Genomic DNA, 21,393 nt, shown 5'->3' with positions numbered 1-21,393 from the left:
GTGTAGATCCAATTCGTTCTCCTTAGTGGCTGCATTGTGTCCGTATGATTGCACTACAGTTCTTTCCACCATTTCCTTCTGGACATTTGTCTTGTCAGTTTTTTTTTTTTTTTTTTTTTTTGTGAGGAAGATCAGCCTGGCGCTAACATCTGCCAATCCTCCTCTTTTTTTGCTGAGGAAGACTGGCCCTGGGCTAACATCCATGCCCATCTTCCTCCACTCTTTATATGGGACACCACCACAGCATGGCTTGCGAAGCGGTGCGTCGGTGTGCGCCCTGGATCTGAACCGGTGAACCCCGGGCCGCCGCAGCGGAACGCACGCACTTAACCACTTGCACCACCGGGCCGGCCCCCCGTTTTGTCAGTTTTGCCAGGAAAAACATCTCTATGATAAATGTTCACCACTAGTGAGATTTGAACATCTACTTTATGTGTATTGGCCATTTGGGGTTTTGTTTTTTGTATCACAGTTTTGCAACAGATATACATAGTCTTAAAAGAAATGTTTTGTTTCATGTGTGAAGAATGTTAAACTTGTGTGTGTGCGTTAACAGAGTGTCTTTATGTTATACCTTCGTGGGAAAATTTTGTCGTAATTTTTGACTCAGTAGTTTCCAGTATGTTTACTGGATTAAAGACATCAACATCTTCACCAAATAAGTTTTCTTTTTTTTTTTCCCATCTTTGTTACTATTGAATTTCTTCCATTTGTTATTTTAATAGCTGAGCTAATGAACCAGGGACACAAATTGCTTGAATTTCTTTTTGACAGTTGCTTGATTTTTGTTTTGCAAGTTTTCCCTTCAATCTCTTCATTTTCTCTTTTGTCTTTTCCTGTGTAATATTATTAAAAGCAAACAAACAAAAACCATGAAGAAGGAAGTATTTCCATTTAGGATAAAACATATTTAGAATAAAACATACATAGACTGTATAACACATAGCCATTACTAGTTGTGTTGAGCTTTTGGGAAAGTAGAATTGTCAGTATTTTTGTAATCACTAGGTAAGGTCTCTTTTTAAATTTTGTTTTTAATTTTATCCGTATTTATCTTCTACCAGAATATTTAAAAGAACAAAAGAAAACACGTTCTGAAAAAAAGAATAACCAATTTAAACTGTTCCCCATCCTCTTAGTTTGGTTTAAAAGAGTTAAATAAAACTCCAGGTGCTCAGGAAAATGACAGTGACCCCTCCCCAACTCAGGACCTGTTGAGGTGTCACCACTGACCAGAATCTTTTTAAGTGTAGATAACATAAAGAACTCCTTTTTATTAGAGAGATGCCTCCTTAGCCACATTGAGGCTGTCTCTAAAATGGGTTACATCGTTTGTTTCACATATATTATGTATATTTCACTCCAGCATTTAAAAAATGTTTTTGATGGAGAAAAGTTTCACTGTGTTATCTAACTAAAAAGTGACATTTGCCACAACATTTTTACATGTATTATGGTTTTCTTATACAAATAGGTTTATTTTGGTCACCAGCAAAATTGAGTCACATCCATTTCCATTTAATTGCCTGCTTTGGCAGTTTTCACTGACCCCTGTAACGTGTTGCGTTTGTTGCCATTTTCCCTGGCAGCTATTCATCGGAACAGCCCCCGGCCTGTGAAGGTACCGAGATGCCACAGCGATCCTCCGAACCCACATCTCATTATCCCAACACCAGAGGGATTCAGGTATTCCATGTAGTCATTTGCATTACGGATTCTTCTTCGATGTGCATGCTGATGCTCTGAAAGCTACTGGATGCTTGCTCTGATAACTAAACATTTTTTCTGTGTTCTTGTTCATACATTTTTAAAAGCTCTTACTTGCGTTATCTTGAAGACATACCACAGTGCCTTAGTTGCAAAAGAAAAAGACATGCAAATTTAAAACAGACTTGTACCTTTCAAGATAACTTAATTTCTCAGCTTATTTATAACCTCCAGCTACTAAATGCTTTCAGCTTTGGAATAATTCTTTGTCTGTCTGTCTTTGAAAAATGACCTTAGGGAAACAAATTTGAGTGTGCATAGCATAGTAAACATTTGAAAAACAATACTAAATATCAGCTTAAAAGTGGAGAAAAAACTGGAGTGATCTTTCCAGTCTTAACTTTTACATGTATATGTAACTACGAAGCAACTTAAATACTAAAGTGAGCTTAGAAACTCGAGTACATTCAAAATACTTACCCTGAATGTGGTGGCATTTCTGCGTCTTGAGGTAGTGAGCATCTTCTCTCCCCTGTATAATCACTTTTTAAAAGTTAATTTTATTTGATAGTTTTTGCTAGTAAAGGACCACAATTATTTTTAATAATAATTAGTTTGAAATTAGTTTTTTTCTTTTTCACACCTAGACCTGAATCAAGTTGCATTTTATATTTTTAAAGATTTTTCACTTCCTCACCCTATTTTATTTTTAATTGCAAACCATTTGACAATCCATTGCCCATTCTCATCTCTGTTCCTGAAGCTTCTCTTCTCGTCTTAGCACTCGGAGCGCGCCTTCCGATGCCCGGAGCCACGGCAGCCCTGCTGCTGCTACTGTTGCTGCTGCTGCCACCGCCGGTCGCCCCGGCCCCTCGGGCAGCGACTCGGCGTCGCCCAAACCCATCAGCAGTGCCCATGATACCAGGTAGTCTCCCTCCACCAGCATCGTGTCTCCTCGCCCCCCTCATGTGCACTTCTGCAGTCACTTGAGCTTCAGGATGTGTCCCAGGACGTGTCGGGACTTCTTTCCCGTGGTGTGTGTGATGCTCAGGGGCCTTCTGTGGGGTATCATGGCCCCAGGGCTCTGGCACTGATCAGCATGAGTAGATAGTTTGCCTGCTTTTAACATTTCTTTGGAGCTGATATTTACCAAAATCACCAGAGTCTCTGCCAGTAATAGCTCTTCAGAGTATCAGAGGAAAGAACCTGGTCTATGCCAGAAGGGGACATGGGAATTTTGGCAAACAGTGACTTTCCTGAGGAGTCCTAAGGAAAACTAGTTAATACTGTTAGGTAGTGATTTGTGTTTTTAGGAGGATCACTTTTTTAACCACGTTTCCTAATTTATACAGTTGTTGATTAGAAGTAGTTTATAATAGTGGAAAAGTAAGTTAATGGGGTTTGTATCTTATACAGAGAATAAATCGTTACTGGAGAGAGCTATCAGATATTTGGCAAGTGCCAGAAAAATGTCAGTGTCTTGGGTGAAGTCTTTAGTATAAGTAAGGAGGGTGTTCTAGTTTTTCCCATTCTAGTTGTGTTTTGGGGGCAGAGGATTTCATCAAGCACTCATATACTAATGGAGAAAGGACGTTTGGTTGCTCGTAATTCTGCCCTTGTGGCTGGTAGAAGGGACACTGTCACTATTCTCATCTTCTAATACAGATGGTGATAGAGTCAAAACTATTTGGGTTGGGGGTAATCTGATGAAAACAGATGAAATGGTGAAGGAACTCAGTGCTCTGGATCCTGCTCCTAAGAAAAAATACTAGTATAATGTTGGCAGAAAGATGATATATAGCTTTAGAATTTAATATAGACTAAAATGTTTTTAGACTTACTTTATAACAGTCTAAAATTTCTACAAACATTTCCATTCTTCTCATTCATTAAAATAATTAGTATTTCTAATTTTGGGTGATAAACATCTAAAACCTAAAAAATGTCAAAGTGTTTAGAGCTTAAGCAGTCAACTGAAAAAATTAACAATTAACGTTGAACAAATTCCCATTTCCCCTCCTTATTTTTATGTTTAGAGCATCTCATTCATGGCTAGTATTTCCACATATGCTTTCATGCCCCTGTGAGGGGTCCTGAAACTCTCCCGTTTACAAATGCGGTACAAAGTTAAGGGGAGTGACGTGCCCTGAGATGCAGCGTATCTGCATCTTGAGGAGAACACTTACCCAGAACCACGGAGCCTGGCGCCCACACTTGCTGCTTCCATGTTCACATGAGATTGCTCCAGAACTAAGAAAAGGGGAGTAATGTCCCACTTTTTAAAGGTTAACGAACTGTGGTTTAAGGCATTTGTAAGTTGTTGGTGTGGTACAGGAAACGTATTTTAGTATAAAAGTTAAATACCTGCAGTTGGCCTTTTCACGCCTTTTGTCTTGGGCATTGCACAAGTAGTTTTTCAGCCAAAGTAGCATTTTGTAAGTATTCTTCATCTTAAATTTGTACATACTTGACAATGATTCTTGATACTTAGAAAGTTTACTACCGTCATAGTATGCCATCTCAAAGGCCATTTTTTACAAAGGAATAAGGTGTTCTTTATTTTATGGTAGTGTATAGGAGACGGTAGGCAGAGAACAGTAAAGCCAGGGGAGGGCTGCGTAGCCTGTGGTTGTTAGCCTCACTCCTGCATTTGAGCCTTGTACATGCTCAGTTTAACTTGGGCCTCAGCCCCTTTACATGAACCTCTGTAGTGGAGTTTGAGGTAGAGTGCACATGCCCGAGAGCTGGAGTCTCTGTGCAGCCCGGCATTTGTGGATGTGCTACAAGGAAGCAGAATGATGGCCACGACTTCTGGTGTTGGCAGGCTGCCCCAGCCCCACAGTGTGCAGCCCTTGCCTGCCTTAGAGATACATCAACCACAGTGAAATTTTACTTTGCTCCACAGCATCCAATAAATAGTTTGGTTTGATTTGGTTTGACTTAGGAAATAGTCTGAGCTTCAGTTATCTTACCATTGTTTATAAAATATGTTTGCATTGTTTTGCTTGTTGGAGCCACCTCTTACTGATTTGCAAGAGCTGGTTGTTAATTTTTCAGGAATTTTCCAAGCCAGTTGTTACACCACAGAAATTGTTGAACTCTACAACCCCTCCCCAACCCCCCACAACTAGTTGTTAACATTAACCAGCACATCACTTCATTTAAGTATCTTTTCTTGCCTTTTACCCTGCCAAAAATCTCTGAGGATGTGAATTAATTAATTTTGTCTCTGAGAAATCAGGAGAATAGAGGTGTTAAGTGATTTCTCCATGGTCCCACAGTCTTCAGCGCAGCTTAGGAGCAGAGTGTGTTCCTTCATTTGAATATCAGTGATTTTTCCATGCAGTGGTGCCAAGACTTTTTGATGCCAGTAGAAGATGTCCCCCTTCCTTCAGACTTAACAGATACTATTCTACATTTGAGAGTTTAGGGAAATAAAAAAGCATTGCATGCTTCATAATTTGTGAACATCTGTTAAGTAGACCACGTTTCCTTAAACCTATTCAGTGTATAATAAAAAAGAGCATAAATGCTACCATACTTCATTATATCATTCATTTAAAAACGTACACTAAACTTGTTAATAAACTAATGCCGTATTCATTTGGGATGATTTCAAATTATAATTTCAACTTCCTTTATTTAATTCTGGGTTTCACTCTTTATGAAATTCATTCTGTATTGCTGAACACTTAACTTTATTCTGGAAAAGCAGCGGATTAACTTTGTTCTTTATATGTTAAGCTTCCTGCTCTTCTGCACTTTTGCTTGGCTACTGCTTGAGAAATCGTTAAGTATTCCCGTCCACTTTCTTACTAAGAGATTTGAAATCTTTTGATTCATGTAATGATTTTAGCACTTTAAATAGAATTAAGTACATAAATATAATTTGATGGTAATTTTAAATATTAGCCATATTTGGTTAATAATTTTTATCCACCCTGGGCTTAAATTATGGAGCTTTCCACACATATCAATAACACTTCAATAAATACTGTTTTGCTTTTGTTTTTGTTGTTGTTTTTGACATAAAACAAGTATTATGCAGTGAAGTTTTCAGGTGTTTGCTGTGGAAGGATAAAAATATATCTTTCCTTGTAAACTCCAGGGGAGGGTTTCTCAGTAGCAGCGTTATTCATTTTGGGTGAAAAATTCTCTGTTTGGGGCTGTCCTTTGCATTGTCCTTTACCCGCTAGATGTCAGATGTCCCTGGGGTTAAAATCACCCCTAGTTGAGAGTCACTGCTCTAGAAGAATCTCACAGATCTTGCATTTTGAGTTCCATTGAATTGATAGCTCAATTTTTAAAAATATTAAAACAGGGGTTCCAGCGTCCCTGAAAATGATCGATTGGCTTCTATAGCAGCTGAATTACAGTTTAGATCTCTGAGTCGTCACTCAAGCCCCACGGAGGAGCGAGATGGTGAGTGTTGAAGGTATCAACTACATTCTCAACCAGCCAATCATTTGTCTCAGTCCACCAGTTTCTGTTGTTAATGCCTTTTAAATGGAATGAAGAATAAGAATTGAGAGAGCTTTAGGAGAAGATTTAATGCTGAACCCATTGGGTTTTTCATATGTGCCTCAAAAGGTGCCTTTTTAGCTGTATTTGCATTTTCTAGGTCTGCTTTTCTTGCTTTTTAAAAAATCATTATTCCTGGTATTTTAATTGCCAAGCACTCTTATTCACTTTAAAAACACAAAAGGGACACTGTGTTTGTTGATGGTATGCTGGAGTTTCATTACAGCGCAGACCTAGGAGTCTTTGCCCAGGAACTGCGTGGTGCTTGAGCTGTAGCACTGAAGGGCTCCTGGGCAGGGCCTCCTGAGGGGGATGGTCCCCAAAGCATCCAATTTCTGCTCAGGATTCTATTATCTGTGACTTGTGGAAAGTGTATGTAGTTAAAATCCTGTGACTCATTAACAACTTCTTAGTTTGGTGCAATTTTCTAGAATTCATTGTAGATACAGCTTCTCATACTCACATCAAAATGAAATTAATCACCACAAAGGACAGATTGATGGTAACTAATCATTGCCACTCACCGTTTCAGTCTTTCTCTCAATTAAATAAGCATATTTGTTTTATAAGTTTTAATTTGTGTGAAAAATACTTTCTGCAGAACCAGCATATCCAAAAGGTGATTCAAGTGGGTCAACTCGCAGAAGTTGGGAACTTCGGACGCTTATCAGTCAGACTAAGGGTAAGAAAAAGAACATTGAACTTAAAATGTTTAAGCATAAAATCAGTTGCAGCTAAAATACACTGTATGCATTTATTATTAGACCTTCTACATTAATATTTGTGTTCTCTTTATACCTCTGATATCACTTGCTATATGTGCCATTTGTGTACATTTCCTATTTTTTATAATAAATTACAAGCTCCTTTGGATCAGGAACATGTTTTACTCATCTTTGTGTTCTTTAAGCAGTATGATGGTTGATTTTATATGGCACCTTGGGTGGGCCCTTAGCATAATTCTTTGTCCATGGTAGGAATATAACAAATATTTGTGAAATGAGTAACTTCATTTTTTATGCTGAGTAGTTGAGAGAAAGCATTTATCTTAACAAAGTAAGTGATCAGTCAATATTAACCAAAAGAATAAATAACAGAAAAATTATTGGTTTAGCACTTGATCTGTAAAATGCTTTCACATATTCTTTGGCACAACAGTCTTGAGCAATAGACAGAATAGATCTTGTTCTCTTTTCATAAATGATAAAAATTTCTGAAAGGCCAAATAATTTGGCCAAGGTGGTAAATGACAGAGCTGTGACTAGAACTCACTCCGTCTGTCTCTAAGTCCTGTACTCTTCCTACCACAGCACCCCTTTGAAATGTGTGTGACTGATCAGAAGAATAATTCTCCACCAAGGGCTAGAGCAGTCAGGAGGGATTTCATGGAGGGATGAGGCTTGAGCTGGCCCTAGAAGGAAAGACAGGTCTGCATCTGGCCAAGAGGAAAGTGCAGAATGAGAAGCACATCTGGATGCCCAGTGACTAAAGAATAGTCCAGCTGGACTGGACTGGATAGTGTCGATGTAAATGGAGGTGAAATTGAAAGAAGACCAGGTCACAGCCGGTCTCAGTGATCGGTACAGTGATTAGGGCCTTACTCCCAGGTGCTGGGCAGCCCTGAAGCCGCTTAAGCAGCTGGTGTGTTCCGGGAGTGGGAGGGTGGGCATAAGGCAGGCACTGAGGTGGGTTAAGCTGCTGGCCTGAACTGGGGAGGAAATGGGGAGATTGGTTAGAATACCATTGCAGTAATGCAGTATCAAATAATAAGATACTGGACTAAAGTGGGATTTGGAAAAAGGAATAGAGGCAAGAAACAGCTGTGATGCAACATTCGACAGGCTTGGGGCAGGTTAGGTGTGTGTGAGGGCCTGGGGTCAGGGGAGATTTCATTGGCTTGAGCCTGGTGACAGGGAAGAGGGTCTCTGCGGTGGCTCACATATAACCAGTAGTTCCCATGGATACCAGGTCTTTGCGATGATTTTCAAAATAAATACTTTGTGGTCAAGTAAACTTGGGAACTCTTGGGAGAGTTACACTTCACATTGACTTATTAAAGACTGAGAAACCTTGAGAAATTTTTACTGTGAAGAAAAAGAAGCCTTTCCCAGAAATATTTGACAGTGGAATCCGTGGCCTCACAGCTGTGAAATCTTGTTCAATGCCGAGTAGACTTGATGTGTCATATATTGAGGTAAAGGAAACAAGGATCCATGTTTTTAAGAAAAGATTGTAGTAAGAAACTGTAATTAGAATATTATAAATCTCTGGGAATTTTTCTTCTCCAATTAACCTTACAGACATCCCAGTTCTCAATGATCTCTTTGTCAGAAAATCCAGGCTCTTAGCTAGTTAGGATACAGTATGAGACGCACTGTAATAGAGACGTGTATAAAGCAGTGCTTTTCAAGTTATGGGTTGTGACCTATTAGTGGGTTGTAAAATCAGCATTAAAAAAAAATAGGATGGAGTTCAAATCACATGTAGTAAGAGTAATAGTTTCATGAAACTGTTGTTTTAGATATCTGTTCTTACTGTAAATCATGGTAAAACGAGTTGAAAAAATAGAGATATAGAACTGAATGGGGAAAATAAGGAATAATAATAACAGTGGCAAAAATTCATCGAGTATTCCTGTGTTCCAGGCACTGGGCTAAATGCTTTACATGCGTGATTTTATTAAGTCCTCTCAGTAACTCTGTGAATTAGGTATTATTACCTTCATTTCACAGATTAGGAATTTGATATATGAAGAAGTCAATTAACTTGCTCATTGTGAAACATCTAGAAAATGGTGAGGCCTGGATTTTATTCTGGGCATTCTGATTCCAGAGCCCTTACTCAGGTCTTCCCAGAGAAGGGACAAGTTCATTCCCCTCTCATCAGAGGTGGCTTCCTAGAAGAGGTGTGGTATTTCTGCTGAGCTGTGGTAAGAGTTACTTGTCAGGCACTGTGCTGAGAAGACAGCATTTTAGGCAGACAGGAAAGCATGAACAGAGGCATGGAAGTGAGAAACAGTTCAGTGTGTTCCATAGCGTTTTTCAGTTTGCTAGTCCAGAGCCTGTGGTAGGAAAAGAAAAAGGGAATGGCTTAAAGAAATGAACCAGGAAAGATAAACTAGATCCAAATTATGCAAGACCTTGAATCCCACATGAAGGGCTTTGGATTTTTGGTAAACAGGTTGTGATGAACCATGAAATAAATTTACGTAGGAAAGTAACATCGTCAGATTTTATGTTTTTTTTTTTTTAATTCAATTTTTTTTTTTTTATTTATTGCTTTTTTCTCCCCAAGGCGCCAGTAGATAGTTGTATGTCATAGTTGCACATCCTTTCTAGTTGCTGTATGTGGGATGCCGCCTCAGCACGGCTGGAGACGCAGTGCGTTGGTGCGCGCCTGAGATCCGAACCCGGGCCGCCAGTAGTGGAGCGCGTGCACCTAACCGCTAAGCCACGTGGCCGGCCCCCAGATTTTATGTTTTAGTAAGGTAATTCTGGCCAACGAGAGTGGGTTGGAGAGAGGAGAAACTAGAGGCAGGTGGGTGGCTACTGCAGCAGTCTCACCCACAGTCTCGGGAGAGGAGGTCATCCATGTAGTCTGACTAGCTTATGTTTTAGGTGTGTATTTACACAGTGGATGGTATACTCTGTAGTTGTTAGATTTTGAGGGACTGTATGTGAATAGGTAATGACAAGCCTTGCTCTGATGGAGTGCTAATAATGTATATTGCTCTGTCTTTGTTATTATTTGCTGGAAATTGACTTGATGATAATGATTGAGAGAACTGAGTTTGCGATTCTCCCTGCAGATACTGCTTCTAAACAAGGACCCATAGAAGCGATCCAGAAGTCAGTCCGATTGTTTGAAGAAAAGAGGTATCGAGAAATGAGGAGAAAGAATATCATTGGTCAAGTTTGTGACACTCCAAAGTCTTATGATAATGTTATGCATGTTGGCTTGAGGAAGGTGACCTTCAAGTGGCAAAGAGGAAACAAAATTGGTAAGGAGTCTAAGGAGTGTGACCCAAAGCTTGTCTCTGTTAGAAATAGCAAATTTAACTAGCAGCTTCTTTAGGTTAAATCTTATGTAGTTGGTCCCTCTCTCTTAAAGACATAGCAAATATATATTGTCTCTTTTGCAGAGGGTTCTGTGTTTTTGTTTCATTTTTAAAATGTATTCAAAGAGCAATAGAAAATGAGATTTTAGAAAGAGATTCTTGCATGGTTCATTAAATTGGATAGTTTTACTTGATAACTCCAGAGGTTGCCAGTGAAGAGAGAAGGAGCCCGATTATGTTTCAGATCCTTCTCCCATTTAATTGCATTCGTCTGTTGAGCATTTAGGACTGAAGAGGCAAACACAGTTGTAATACAGGACTCTGAGCCTCTGGAAACCTGAAGTTTCCGTGGAGCTATCAGTTAGGGCAGAAAACACTGAAAATAATCAAGTACTTTATAAATTGTATTATTGTTATCAATCTTATTCAACCATATATCCTCTTAGTTTAATGTCCCAAAGCTTTGTTAGTAGAACATCCACTCCCACACACTCCTGGATGGGCAGCAATGATGTGCAGCTAGACGGAGGCCAGGCTTCCTCCTGGGCACTCGCTCTGTCCCCTGTGTCCCGGCCCAGGGCTCCTCAAGGCTGGAGGGGCTCAGGAGTGTGCACCACGGTGCTTAGTGCTCTCCCTCAGGCCTCTTCTGGAATTTGCCGAAGTCATTTCTACTCTATTGATAGATTTACAGGTAAGACAGTGAAGAGATTGCTCACGACTTCAGTTATTAGAGAATGAATAATAAGACTGTAGTAAGATAATTATAGTTGTATAAATACAGATCCAGAATTTGATAAGCTGGTTATACATCTGAATGGCCTAGCTTTGGTGACTGAGAATAGCGTGTTTGTTCCTGTTCCCAGGGGAAGGGCAGTATGGGAAGGTCTACACCTGCATCAGTGTCGACACTGGTGAACTGATGGCTATGAAGGAGGTGAGTGGTCTGTCCCTCTAGGGGGGCCTTTTTTTCTGAAGCGTCTGTGTGAAAAAGACTTGGTAAAGGAACTTGTATGTATGAGGTTCCTCTTAGTGTATAGTTATGCACTGGCTTTAGTACTTCCCTGGTGAGTCGTCTAGGCCTGAGGCCTGCTCTTTAGCATTTATACCGTTGGGACCAGCCAGGCAGACACACTGAGATGACATGAGAGTAAAGGAGAGTGAAGATGAGGTTGTAAGAGCAGGAACACAAATAATTCTGACACCACACAGGGATGGTCAGTGCCATCCAGAGAGACAAAAGTAAACTTTGCTGAAAGCTTAGAGGATGGTGATAACAGTGGCGTCTTACAGGGGGGATTTTGGGGACATAAGATAACATTCGTGATAAGCTTCAGAAGAGAGCAGCATTTAAAGCTGGAAGTAGAAGGGGAAGAGCAGGGAACACCTGAGGAAGGCCCCGGCAGGGAGACAGACTTGTCACTACAAGGAGACACCCGTGACTCAGAAGCAGAGGCGCAGTGGAGGATGAGGCTGGAGCTGCTGTGGCCGCTGTGTCCCGAGTGGCTCTGCGCGCGGCCAGCACGCGCAGCTCCTGTCCCTGCCAGTCACTCCCTCTCCTGACCTCCTTCAGCGTGTCTTCATCTGCCCGCCCGGCACGTACCCATACTGCTCTTATAACTTTGTTCCAGCTGGGGTGCAAATGCTTAAGGGCAGAATTGTACCTCATCTTTTTATCTTGTCCGGAGCCTAAATACCTGTGATTGCTTACTATATGTTTAATGTTTTTATTAATTCAGTTTGCAGTTTTGAAAATATCCCATTAGCTGTTATCTCACCAAATATTCTAAAGCAGAATTCATTTGGAACAACAAAGGAATGAAAGTCTGGAAGTAAAGTCACAAACAACACTGACCATAGTCCTGTGGGTCTGGACGGTGAAAGTGTCAGGAGACAGCTTTACAGCCCTCGTATTTAAAGTTGTCACGTTTCTAGTTTGTGACAGTAGCAACAGTAATCAACTGTTTTCCTTTTACAGATTCGCTTTCAACCTAACGACCATAAAACTATCAAGGAAACTGCTGATGAATTGAAAATATTCGAGGGCATCAAACACCCCAATCTGGTTCGGTATTTTGGTGTGGAGCTTCATAGAGTAAGCCAGCTTTAATCCCACGGTTTGTGTGAGGAATCAGTGAGGGTACAAATGGAGTCCTGTTCTACATCACAGGTCTTCTCATTTCAGAGCACAGTAACTTTGCCTAATTGTCAGGAAATCTCCATGAGTTACATCATTTCTGCCTTCTCTCTGAAACTAGAGGAGTTCTTCCTAAAATGTAAGTTGTAGACTGTAGTCATTAACCCGGCATTATAAAGCACTGAAACCCATCCTGCCAAGCAGAGGAGTCTTCTAAAATGCCCCTTACACAGCTTCTCGTTACCTTTTATTTTCCTTCTACTTTTTCCTGAACCACTATTGAATACACTGTTAAGTATTACTGATTTTCCTTTTATATGTATTTAAGGAGCCATTGTGAAATGAGAGAAAATTAAAACCTCACATTTCATTTTCCCTCTTGTGTTTAGAAATAAACACATGGAGGGAAAGAGGATAACTTGGAGTATCTTGGTGGAATACGAGCTTCCAGGGAAGTTGGATGTTGGTGATTTTCAATGTTTTCACAAATAAATTCATATTTGAAAAGGATGTGTTTCAGTACTTAATAATATATTTATAGGGACAGCCCTGTTGGTCCCTGTCTGAGATTATATAGCTGGAGGATTATAGACATTTTATCACCTGTGATTTGGAGGAGATGCTCTTACCCCACCTAGCTATATAATTCCAGACAGAGGAGGCAGGCAGACACCGCTATAGAGGAGTTAGAAATGACTGTTAAAAGACAAATTCAGTGTTCAGGATGACAAGTGTAGCATACCATTAGAAAGAAGATTCCTCTGGGGCGTGGCCTGTGAAGTTTTCCACATTCTTCACTTAGTGTACATGTAAACACAAGGCTGTGTTTTATTCCTCCCACAGGAAGAAATGTACATCTTCATGGAGTACTGTGACGAGGGTACATTAGAAGAGGTGTCAAGGCTGGGACTTCAGGAGCATGTCATTAGGCTGTATTCAAAGCAGATCACCATTGCAATCAATGTCCTCCATGAGCATGGCATAGTTCACCGTGACATTAAAGGTAATCCCCACACTCGCCTAGCTGCCGTGGGCCTGAGAGTCATCTGGTTGTCTGATACATAGCAGGTGCTTGCAAGATGCTTGTTCCCACTCCTGCACATCACTTCTCTAGAAAGAAATCCCTCTACTGTAAATATTCTTCCATAGAAGCCCCATATTAAGAAACTAAGTAGAACATACATCTCCATCTATGAGTAAGTCTGCTCTTTCTGTTCAACACTGCTTTTAGTGAAGTCTGTTTCCCAGAAATGAAATTTGCTATTTTATAGGCTGATTTGGCCAACCATGTATATTTACTAGGCATTTGTGATCAGAGCATCCTTTTCCTGATGTCAGGACCCTTGTGTATTTACATATGAATGTTTTGAATGTGTAAAGTGACAGTGAATCAGAGATGCCAGTGTAATTCACGATGTGCAGCTATGTTCTTGTGAGACAAGTATAGGGTTTATTTACCCCAGCCTCCTCCATTGTAGAGTTCTGCTGAAGATTGACTTGGTCGGGCTGATTGCTGACAAGTGATTTCCCTTCTGGTGTGAGGGGAATAGCCATGCTGCTCTCTCAGAACTGTCTCTCTTGTGTTTAACATGCCATGCCCCTTACCTTTGTATTTGGGAGTCTTGGGGATAATTAAAGTGACAAATTATTTTTGTCTCTAATCAGCCCTAGACTAAAGGATTCCATTCTGTCACCTAGTCTGAGGCCTGCCTAAACACGTTCCCTTTAGAATTGGTCTGACTTCAGACCCCACTAAACCCAGTGGAGGGGCCGGATTACACCAGAACCTGCTTTGGTCTGAGTGTCAGAATTGTCCGTGCCCTCTGAGGTGGCTCACCCTGAATTCCCAGCATACTCCAGTCTTGTTGTCTGCCGGCCTGTCCATCACATTGCTTTGCTCTCTAAGATCATTCTGGGCATTTGCTTAATTGGCTTTTTGTCAGGCCATGGCATTGCCTGTTTCCAGTTGTTTTGCCCCAAATACCATACTCAGTTCTCTGTCTGCTGTCATGAAATGGTACCTTCATGTCATTGGCCGTGGCCGTAAAGAGAATCCCTGAGAGTCCTTGAATCAAGTCTGTTCACTTGTGTCCTTGCGATATTCTTTATAATTCAGCATGGCTAAGAATGTGCACACATGGATTAACTGCATAATAATGAAGTGAGCACTATGTAGTCCCCTGTGGGGACCATCTACAGTGGGAGTACGCAAGCTATGAGGCTTAACTGTTTGACTTCAGTGTCATATGGCTAGTTATCTAACCTGAGTGGCTGTGTATTGCTTTTTGGAGGACGTACCATAGGACACATAATGCCAGAGATGTGTGGCTCAGTTGGAGTGATAATATCTTATCGCCTGTAGCAAAAGGCAGAGCTGCCCTGAGAAATGAGCAGTAACCCCAAATTCCAACTAGAGTACAAGTTAGACGTGTATGTTGCTTGTAGAAATATGAGACAATTACAGAACATTCTTTTTGGTCACAGTCTAAAATAAGCCCCGTGGCGGCCTCAGATACAACAGCAGTGGGTGCCAGTTTTTATCTCCATGTTGCTTCAGCTACAGGAGCCTCTAATTATATACAACTCTGATTTTCAGGAACTGTCACCACAGCATTTGTGTTTTATATATAATTTCTTTTAAGTATCTCTGTGAGGTTTTTTTTTTTTTTTTTGGTGAGGAAGATCAGCCCTGAGCTAATATCCACGCCAATCCTCCTCTTTTTGCTGAGTAAGACTGGCCCTGAGCTAACATCTATTGTCAATCCTCCTCCTTTTTTTCCCTTTTTCTCCCCAAAGCCCCGTAGATAGTTGTATGTCATAGTTGCACATCCTTCTAGTTGCTTTATGTAGGACGCCGCCTCAGCATGGCCGGACAAGCGGTGCGTCGGTGCGCGCCCGGGATCCGAACCCGGGCCACCAGTAGCAGAGCGCGTGCACTTAGCCACTATGCCACGGGGCCGGCCCCTCTGTGGGTTTTTAATATTAGAATTTATGCATGTATTTCAGTTCAGAATGTATTGATCAGAGTATCTACACTGATATTAAAGCTTTGTATTAATGTTTGTGAATAAGGCTTTGTAAGTAAAGTTTCATAAACCTTTACATTATTTAGTTTGTGAATCAAGTTCCTGGTAGTTTAGGTTACCACGTAAGCTTTAAAATCCCCGCTTTGTGTCTCAGAGGCTAAAGACTGCTTATTTCTGTTAGGTGCCAATATCTTCCTTACCTCATCTGGACTAATCAAACTGGGAGATTTCGGATGCTCAGTGAAGCTTAAAAACAATGCACAGACCATGCCTGGGGAAGTGAATAGCACGCTGGGGACAGCAGGTGGGGACTGACTTGGTTTGTCTTAGTGCTGTGACTTGTTACTGTGTGCTTGGTAACCGGGCTTTCCCCTCAGCTCTCTTGTCAGCAGAGAGCTGGGGAGCAGGTAAGCATTTCTGACCACGAAGGACCCCGCCCGCGGGCGCTGAGGGTTCCGCCTGAGTGCACTTGTCAGACTGGGAAGTTTAAAGGAGGGAGGAAAAGCCTTTTTTTCTTCTCAGAAAAACTTTGTTGTTCACATTGGGTTTATTAAAACTATTCTAGCTGAAACAACATTATGTTTAAATGGTAATTATTTGTTTTGATTGTTTTGTGTCATAAAATTTTACGTCCTCCTTTGTAGGTTAAATTTCATATTTTCATTGTAAATACAATTTATCTCAAGATTTGCACACTCAAAAGTTTTCTTATAGACAGACGGTAACTTGGCTCCTAAAATGTCCTTTCAGAAAATTGATTTGAAATATCTATTTTCAGGTTTCCATATTTCCTATTATGTAATTTGGAGAAAGTTTCCCCCCTCAACAAATTAGTTATTTCTTCTTTGTAGAATATTACACAATATCGGTTATTGCTTGGCTCTATTAATACCAGGTATTGTGTTTATAACCCATTCTTATCACCATATCTGTGACCTTTAAAGCATACATGGCTCCGGAAGTCATCACTCGTGCGAAAGGAGAGGGTCATGGGCGTGCAGCTGACATCTGGAGTCTGGGGTGCGTTGTCATAGAGATGGTGACGGGCAAGGTAAGCAGACCCCACACCTGGAGGAGAAACTTTGGAGGGCACTTTACATGAACAGAGCAGTGGTTGTGGTTTTATTGTCATTATAAATACCGTGGACACATTTTCTGCTAAATAGAGAATATGACTAGAGATTAAGAATGTGACCTGTCAAACGATTCCATAAGTTAACACAAGTGACAAACTAAGAACCAAATTTATAAGATATATGACTTAAGAGAACTCTTATGAGGAATAAAAAAGCATAAAGCTCTGATTAAAACACAGAGAAGCGGGCTGCTACAAAAAGAAACGTGAAGTTGAAAACTTACGTATCTATACGACAACTGGCACATGAATGCCTCTATGTCAGCTTTATTCATAATCGCCAAAACTTGGAAGCAACCACAGTATCCTTCAATAGGTAAATGGGTAAACAGACTGTGGGAATCCATACCACGGAATATTGTGCAGCAATAAGAAATGAGCTATTGGGGCCGGCCCCGTGGCTTAGCGGTTAAGTGTGCGCGCACTGCTTCTCCGGCCACGCTGAGACGTTGTTCCACATACAGCAACTAGCAGGATGTGCAGCTATGACATACAACTATCTACTGGGGCTTTGGGGAGAAAAAGGGGAAAAAAAAAAGGAGGAGGATTGGCAATAGATGTTAGCTCAGGGCCAGTCTTCCTCAGCAAAAAGAGGGGGATTGGCATGGATGTTAGCTCAGGGCTGATCTTCCTCACAAAAAAAAAAAGAGAGAGAAATGAGCTATTGAGCTATAAAATGACATGGAGGGACTTTAAAAGCATATTGCTAGTGAAAGAAGCCAATCTGAAAATGCCACATACTGTATGATTTCCAGCTCTATGACATTCTGGAAAAGACAAAACTATAGAGGCGGTGAAAGATCACTGGTTACCTGGGCCTTGGGGAGAGACAGGGAAGGATGAATAGGTAAAGCACAAGGACTTTTAGGGGCAGTGAAACTGTTCTGTATGATATAGTATCTGAAAATTCTGAAACTTGATCTTCTGATAAAGATACTACTAATGAACAGTTATACAAATATATAAAGGTACAGTGTATATGTCTGGAGGATCATTTATAAAGCAAAAAAGTTAGAAACCTCTTAAGTGTTATTAGTAGGAAATTAAATTGTACAGCTATACCTTGCAGCTGCTGAAAAAGATCACACATAATAAATGCTTAATAAATATTAGCTAATATTATTTCTATTAGCATTAACATAGAAGGATGCCCATGGTATCTGTTATTTTAGTCAAGCAATACATCAGAGAAGGAACAAGCTCTCACACTGAACAATACATATCACAATGACTAAAAAGGAGTACACAAATTAGAATGCCATACAAACTTAGTTCTTTCCCCCCTGAATCTCATTTTTACTGTAATCGTAATAAAATAATTTAAGCTTCACACTAATAGAATTTGATGTTCATTATTCAACAAGGTCGCTTATTAAACATCCCTATAAGATAGATAACTGTTGAATTTTATATGTTTTATTGACATTTTCGTATCATTTTATATATTACATTTTTTATTTGCATGATGATGGCGTCTAGATAACGCTGGACTAATAGAACATCCCAATGGGGTAGGCAGACTGTGCAGACCAGCTGGTTTTGTAAATAAAGTTCTATTGGCACACAGTCACACCTGTTCATTTGTATACTGTCTAAGGCTGCTTTCACACTTCAGTGGGGGAATTAAATAGTAGTGATGGTGATCATATGGCCCACAAGCCTAAAATATTTACTGTTTGCCCTTTTTAAGTAAAAGTTTGCTGGCCCCTGATATATATTAGTATTGAGATGCCTGGAACGCGATTGAGCAGTTGTGGTTTTTTGTGGCCATATATTGTTAAAACCTGATTTTTTTTTTTCTCTTTTTTTAGAGGCCTTGGCATGAATATGAGCACAACTTTCAGATTATGTATAAAGTGGGAATGGGGCATAAGCCACCAATCCCTGAAAGATTAAGCCCAGAAGGAAAGGACTTCCTTTCTCACTGCCTTGAAAGTGAGCCCAGGATGAGGTGGACAGCCAGCCAGCTCCTCGACCATTCCTTTGTCAAGGTTTGGCAGACTACTCTGTAGTCTTCTCCATGTTTGAATATTTGAGTTCTGTTTGCATCTGGCACTTAAGGAAATTTGGAAACTTAAATATAAATATCTCTATCTGAAATGGAAAGGAAGTAATGCATTATGCCAGGGAATTTTGTATATGTTTTTTCTTTTGGAAAATGTTTATTAAGGTTCTCCTGCTTGATCCATTCTGGTGGTGTGTTTGAGGTGCATTTGAGACTGTTAAATGGAATTTTAAATGAGACTGGATGAAAGACATAGTTTTCCCTCTTGAGAGTGTGTAGTCTCCTTAAGTACAGGGTTAGTAATGACTAATCTCTACCAAGAGAGTAGAGACAGGGTTAGTAATGACTAAGCGTTGTGTTAAAAGTTGTGATAATGGTATGTATGGCATGTTGTAGGGTCATCGAGAAGAGGAATTTAATCCAGTCAGGTAATCCCAGATACTGCTTTTTCTAGAGCAAGATGCCTGAGCTGTTTGGGAGAGTTTCGCCAGGTTAGGAATGAGGGTAGGGGCATGGCAGACAGAATGGAAGAAACGTGGGAAGGCTCACTACTTAGAGGGTAAAACAATCAAGGAGAACTGTGCATAAGTAGATACCAATGGAGCAAAGGATGTGGGAAATGGCTAAAGATAAGGCTGGGAAAGTAAGCTGGAGCCATGTGAAGTAATTTCAGTTTTATCGTAAGCATACCAGGATTAAATAGTGTTTTAGAACGATCGCTCTGGAGGCAAGAGACTACTTAGGAAGCTGCTGATGTGGCTAATGGGTTGGGAGTGGAGGGCAGAGGTGAGTTTTCAGTGATATTTAGGAGTTTAAATGGCCATGACTGAGTAACTGATTGGATGTGAAAGGTGAGTGAGGGGAGGAGTCTAGAATGGCTCTCAGGCTTCTGGCTTGTGTCCCCAGGTTACAGAGTCCATTTGCCAAGACAGGTGAAGAGGGCAGCTGGTTGAGGGTTGGGTCAGGGAGATGATGGTTTCCTTTATAATAGATTACATTTGAGGTGTGTTTGGAACGTCTGCTTGGGGATTTCAGATCGGAATTTGGATATTTTGGGCTGGCATTCAAGAGAGAATTGGGGTAGCACACAGATTAGGGAGACAGAAATGTTGCTGGGAGAGTATTTAGAGGAGAAATGGAATGAGAATGGAACCCTGGAGAAAACATTTAAAGAGCCCTGGAGAGGAGCGCCTGATAAAGGAAAGGAAGGTGCAAAAGAGTGGGCTGTGACATTATTCCTCGGTGAATGAAATCAAGGAATCAGTAGCCTGATTTGCTATATAGATATTTAGAGACTTGTAATTAAATAAAAATGTGTTTCTTTGTTATGAAGTATAAGCAGTTTATATTGACTTGATATTGTACAGATATGCTCTTAAAAATGCCTTCAGTCAGTTCATAGAGCAGTGACTTAGCACTCACATTATTCATTGCACCGACTAAGCCTCCCTCTGTGCCAGGCACAGTGCTGGGGCCAGCAAGATGCATTGATTGTGACTTACCTGTACATTTTACACGGAGCATGAATAGGGTTCAGCTCTCTCCTGCCTTCCTCACAGGTTTGCACAGATGAAGAATGAAGCTAATCAGTCTGTGGCTTAGTAGTGTGTGTACTCGGAAAATTCTCTTAATCACTACTGTATGTAATATTTACATAAAGACTGTGCTGAGAAGCAGTGTAAGCCTTTTTAACTTTCCAAGACTGAAGACTGCACAGGTGACAAGCGTCACTTCTTCTGCTGCTCCTGTTTGTTTGATGTGGCACGGGGCCCTCCTGAGTGACGGTGTCCACGAGGTAAAGAAGCTGCATGTTAAGTGCCATTACTACTGTACACAGACCATCGCCTCTGTCACCTCTGTTTCTCGCGTGACTGAGACCGTGACATCAGTGTAGTATTTTTGACCTTCTTAGGTTCAAAAGCAGTTGTAGTGTTATCTGGCGTCCTGGGCCTTGTTGTTAATCTCCTGTTTGTCGAGTGCACTGACTGTGAAACCTTACCTTTTGTTGTTGTTGGCAAGCCGCAGGTTTGTTATGCAAAAGGCTGATTAATGAAATTTAAGAAAAAGGTTCTTTTTTCAATAAATGGTTTATTTTAGGAAAGCTCAGTTATATTGTCTTTTAATGGTTATCAGCTTCAGAGCCAACACATTATCTGATACAGAAGTCCGTCATTTCCATTCATGTGTTCCTCAACAGAAGGGGCAGAATCCAGTATGCTAAGGGTGGGCCCTGGATTAGGAGTTCCCTCAGGGTCTAGGGTCTCCTCGCTGAAAGAGCTAAATGAAACAACACTAAGGATGTCAGAGGGCCGTTTAAATTATTGTATATTAACCAGCAAGTTTACAACAGATAAAAGTTTAAGCCTTGTTATCACATGTTGGGGGTTCAGTTTATTTTTAAACCAAGATGTATAGGGACTAGGTGGATATAAATACTGCTGAATAGTCTCTTGACAAGAAAGTGTCTTTTTCAGAATGTAAATATTTCAGCAGTTAGTTTTCTAAAATAGCCCAAATTATATGTCATTGATGGTGTTCTTTTATTTCTTTTTGCTATTAAATTTTTTTAAAATATTGACCTTAAAGCTTCTTGAAATCTTTTTAGAAGATCATGAACTTATTGCTTACACATAGCAGCTGACTCTGGGCAAGGAATTGCTCAAGTGGGTTCTGTATTCACCTTCCCTCCAGGGTTGGAGATCCCCTAAGTCAAGAAATGAATGTCCGGAGAGTGCTGGCATCACAGAAGGATTTATACAAAAACTTAGATTTTTTTAATTTCAGTTTTTTAACAGCTTTTTTAGGTAT

General features: G+C 40.5%; 1 protein-coding gene across 11 annotated transcripts in view; it reads left to right on the top strand.

Moving 5' to 3' along the window:
• Positions 1-20,691, top strand: part of MAP3K4 (mitogen-activated protein kinase kinase kinase 4) — a 108,629-nt gene extending 87,938 nt beyond the window's left edge. For 4 of the 11 annotated variants that reach the window (XM_087425054.1, XM_087425053.1, XM_004440541.3 and 1 more), the window contains exons 16-27: positions 1,590-1,686; positions 2,489-2,632; positions 6,029-6,129; positions 6,830-6,910; positions 10,037-10,228; positions 11,149-11,219; positions 12,261-12,377; positions 13,263-13,422; positions 15,627-15,749; positions 16,390-16,496; positions 18,392-18,571; positions 20,145-20,691. In XM_087425054.1, coding sequence (XP_087281180.1) covers positions 1,590-1,686; positions 2,489-2,632; positions 6,029-6,129; positions 6,830-6,910; positions 10,037-10,228; positions 11,149-11,219; positions 12,261-12,377; positions 13,263-13,422; positions 15,627-15,749; positions 16,390-16,496; positions 18,392-18,571; positions 20,145-20,165 — 1,394 coding nt within the window. In that variant the 3' untranslated portion in view covers positions 20,166-20,691. Of the gene's footprint in view, positions 1-1,589; positions 1,687-2,470; positions 2,633-6,028; positions 6,130-6,829; positions 6,911-10,036; positions 10,229-11,148; positions 11,220-12,260; positions 12,378-12,467; positions 12,559-13,262; positions 13,423-15,626; positions 15,750-16,389; positions 16,497-18,391; positions 18,572-20,144 lie in introns of those variants that run through there. The other 7 variants (XM_087425052.1, XM_087425051.1, XM_087425055.1 and 4 more) reach the window with 3 other exon arrangements.
• The last annotated feature ends 702 nt before the right edge of the window (positions 20,692-21,393 follow it).

The sequence above is a fragment of the Ceratotherium simum genome, chromosome 38 (genome assembly GCF_057802395.1).
Source record: "Ceratotherium simum simum isolate JZ-2026a chromosome 38, ASM5780239v1, whole genome shotgun sequence".
NCBI classification, from domain to species: Eukaryota; Metazoa; Chordata; class Mammalia; order Perissodactyla; family Rhinocerotidae; genus Ceratotherium; species Ceratotherium simum.
The sequence above is the reverse complement of the archived record's forward strand: the minus strand, read 5'-3'. Positions and strand labels throughout refer to the sequence as shown.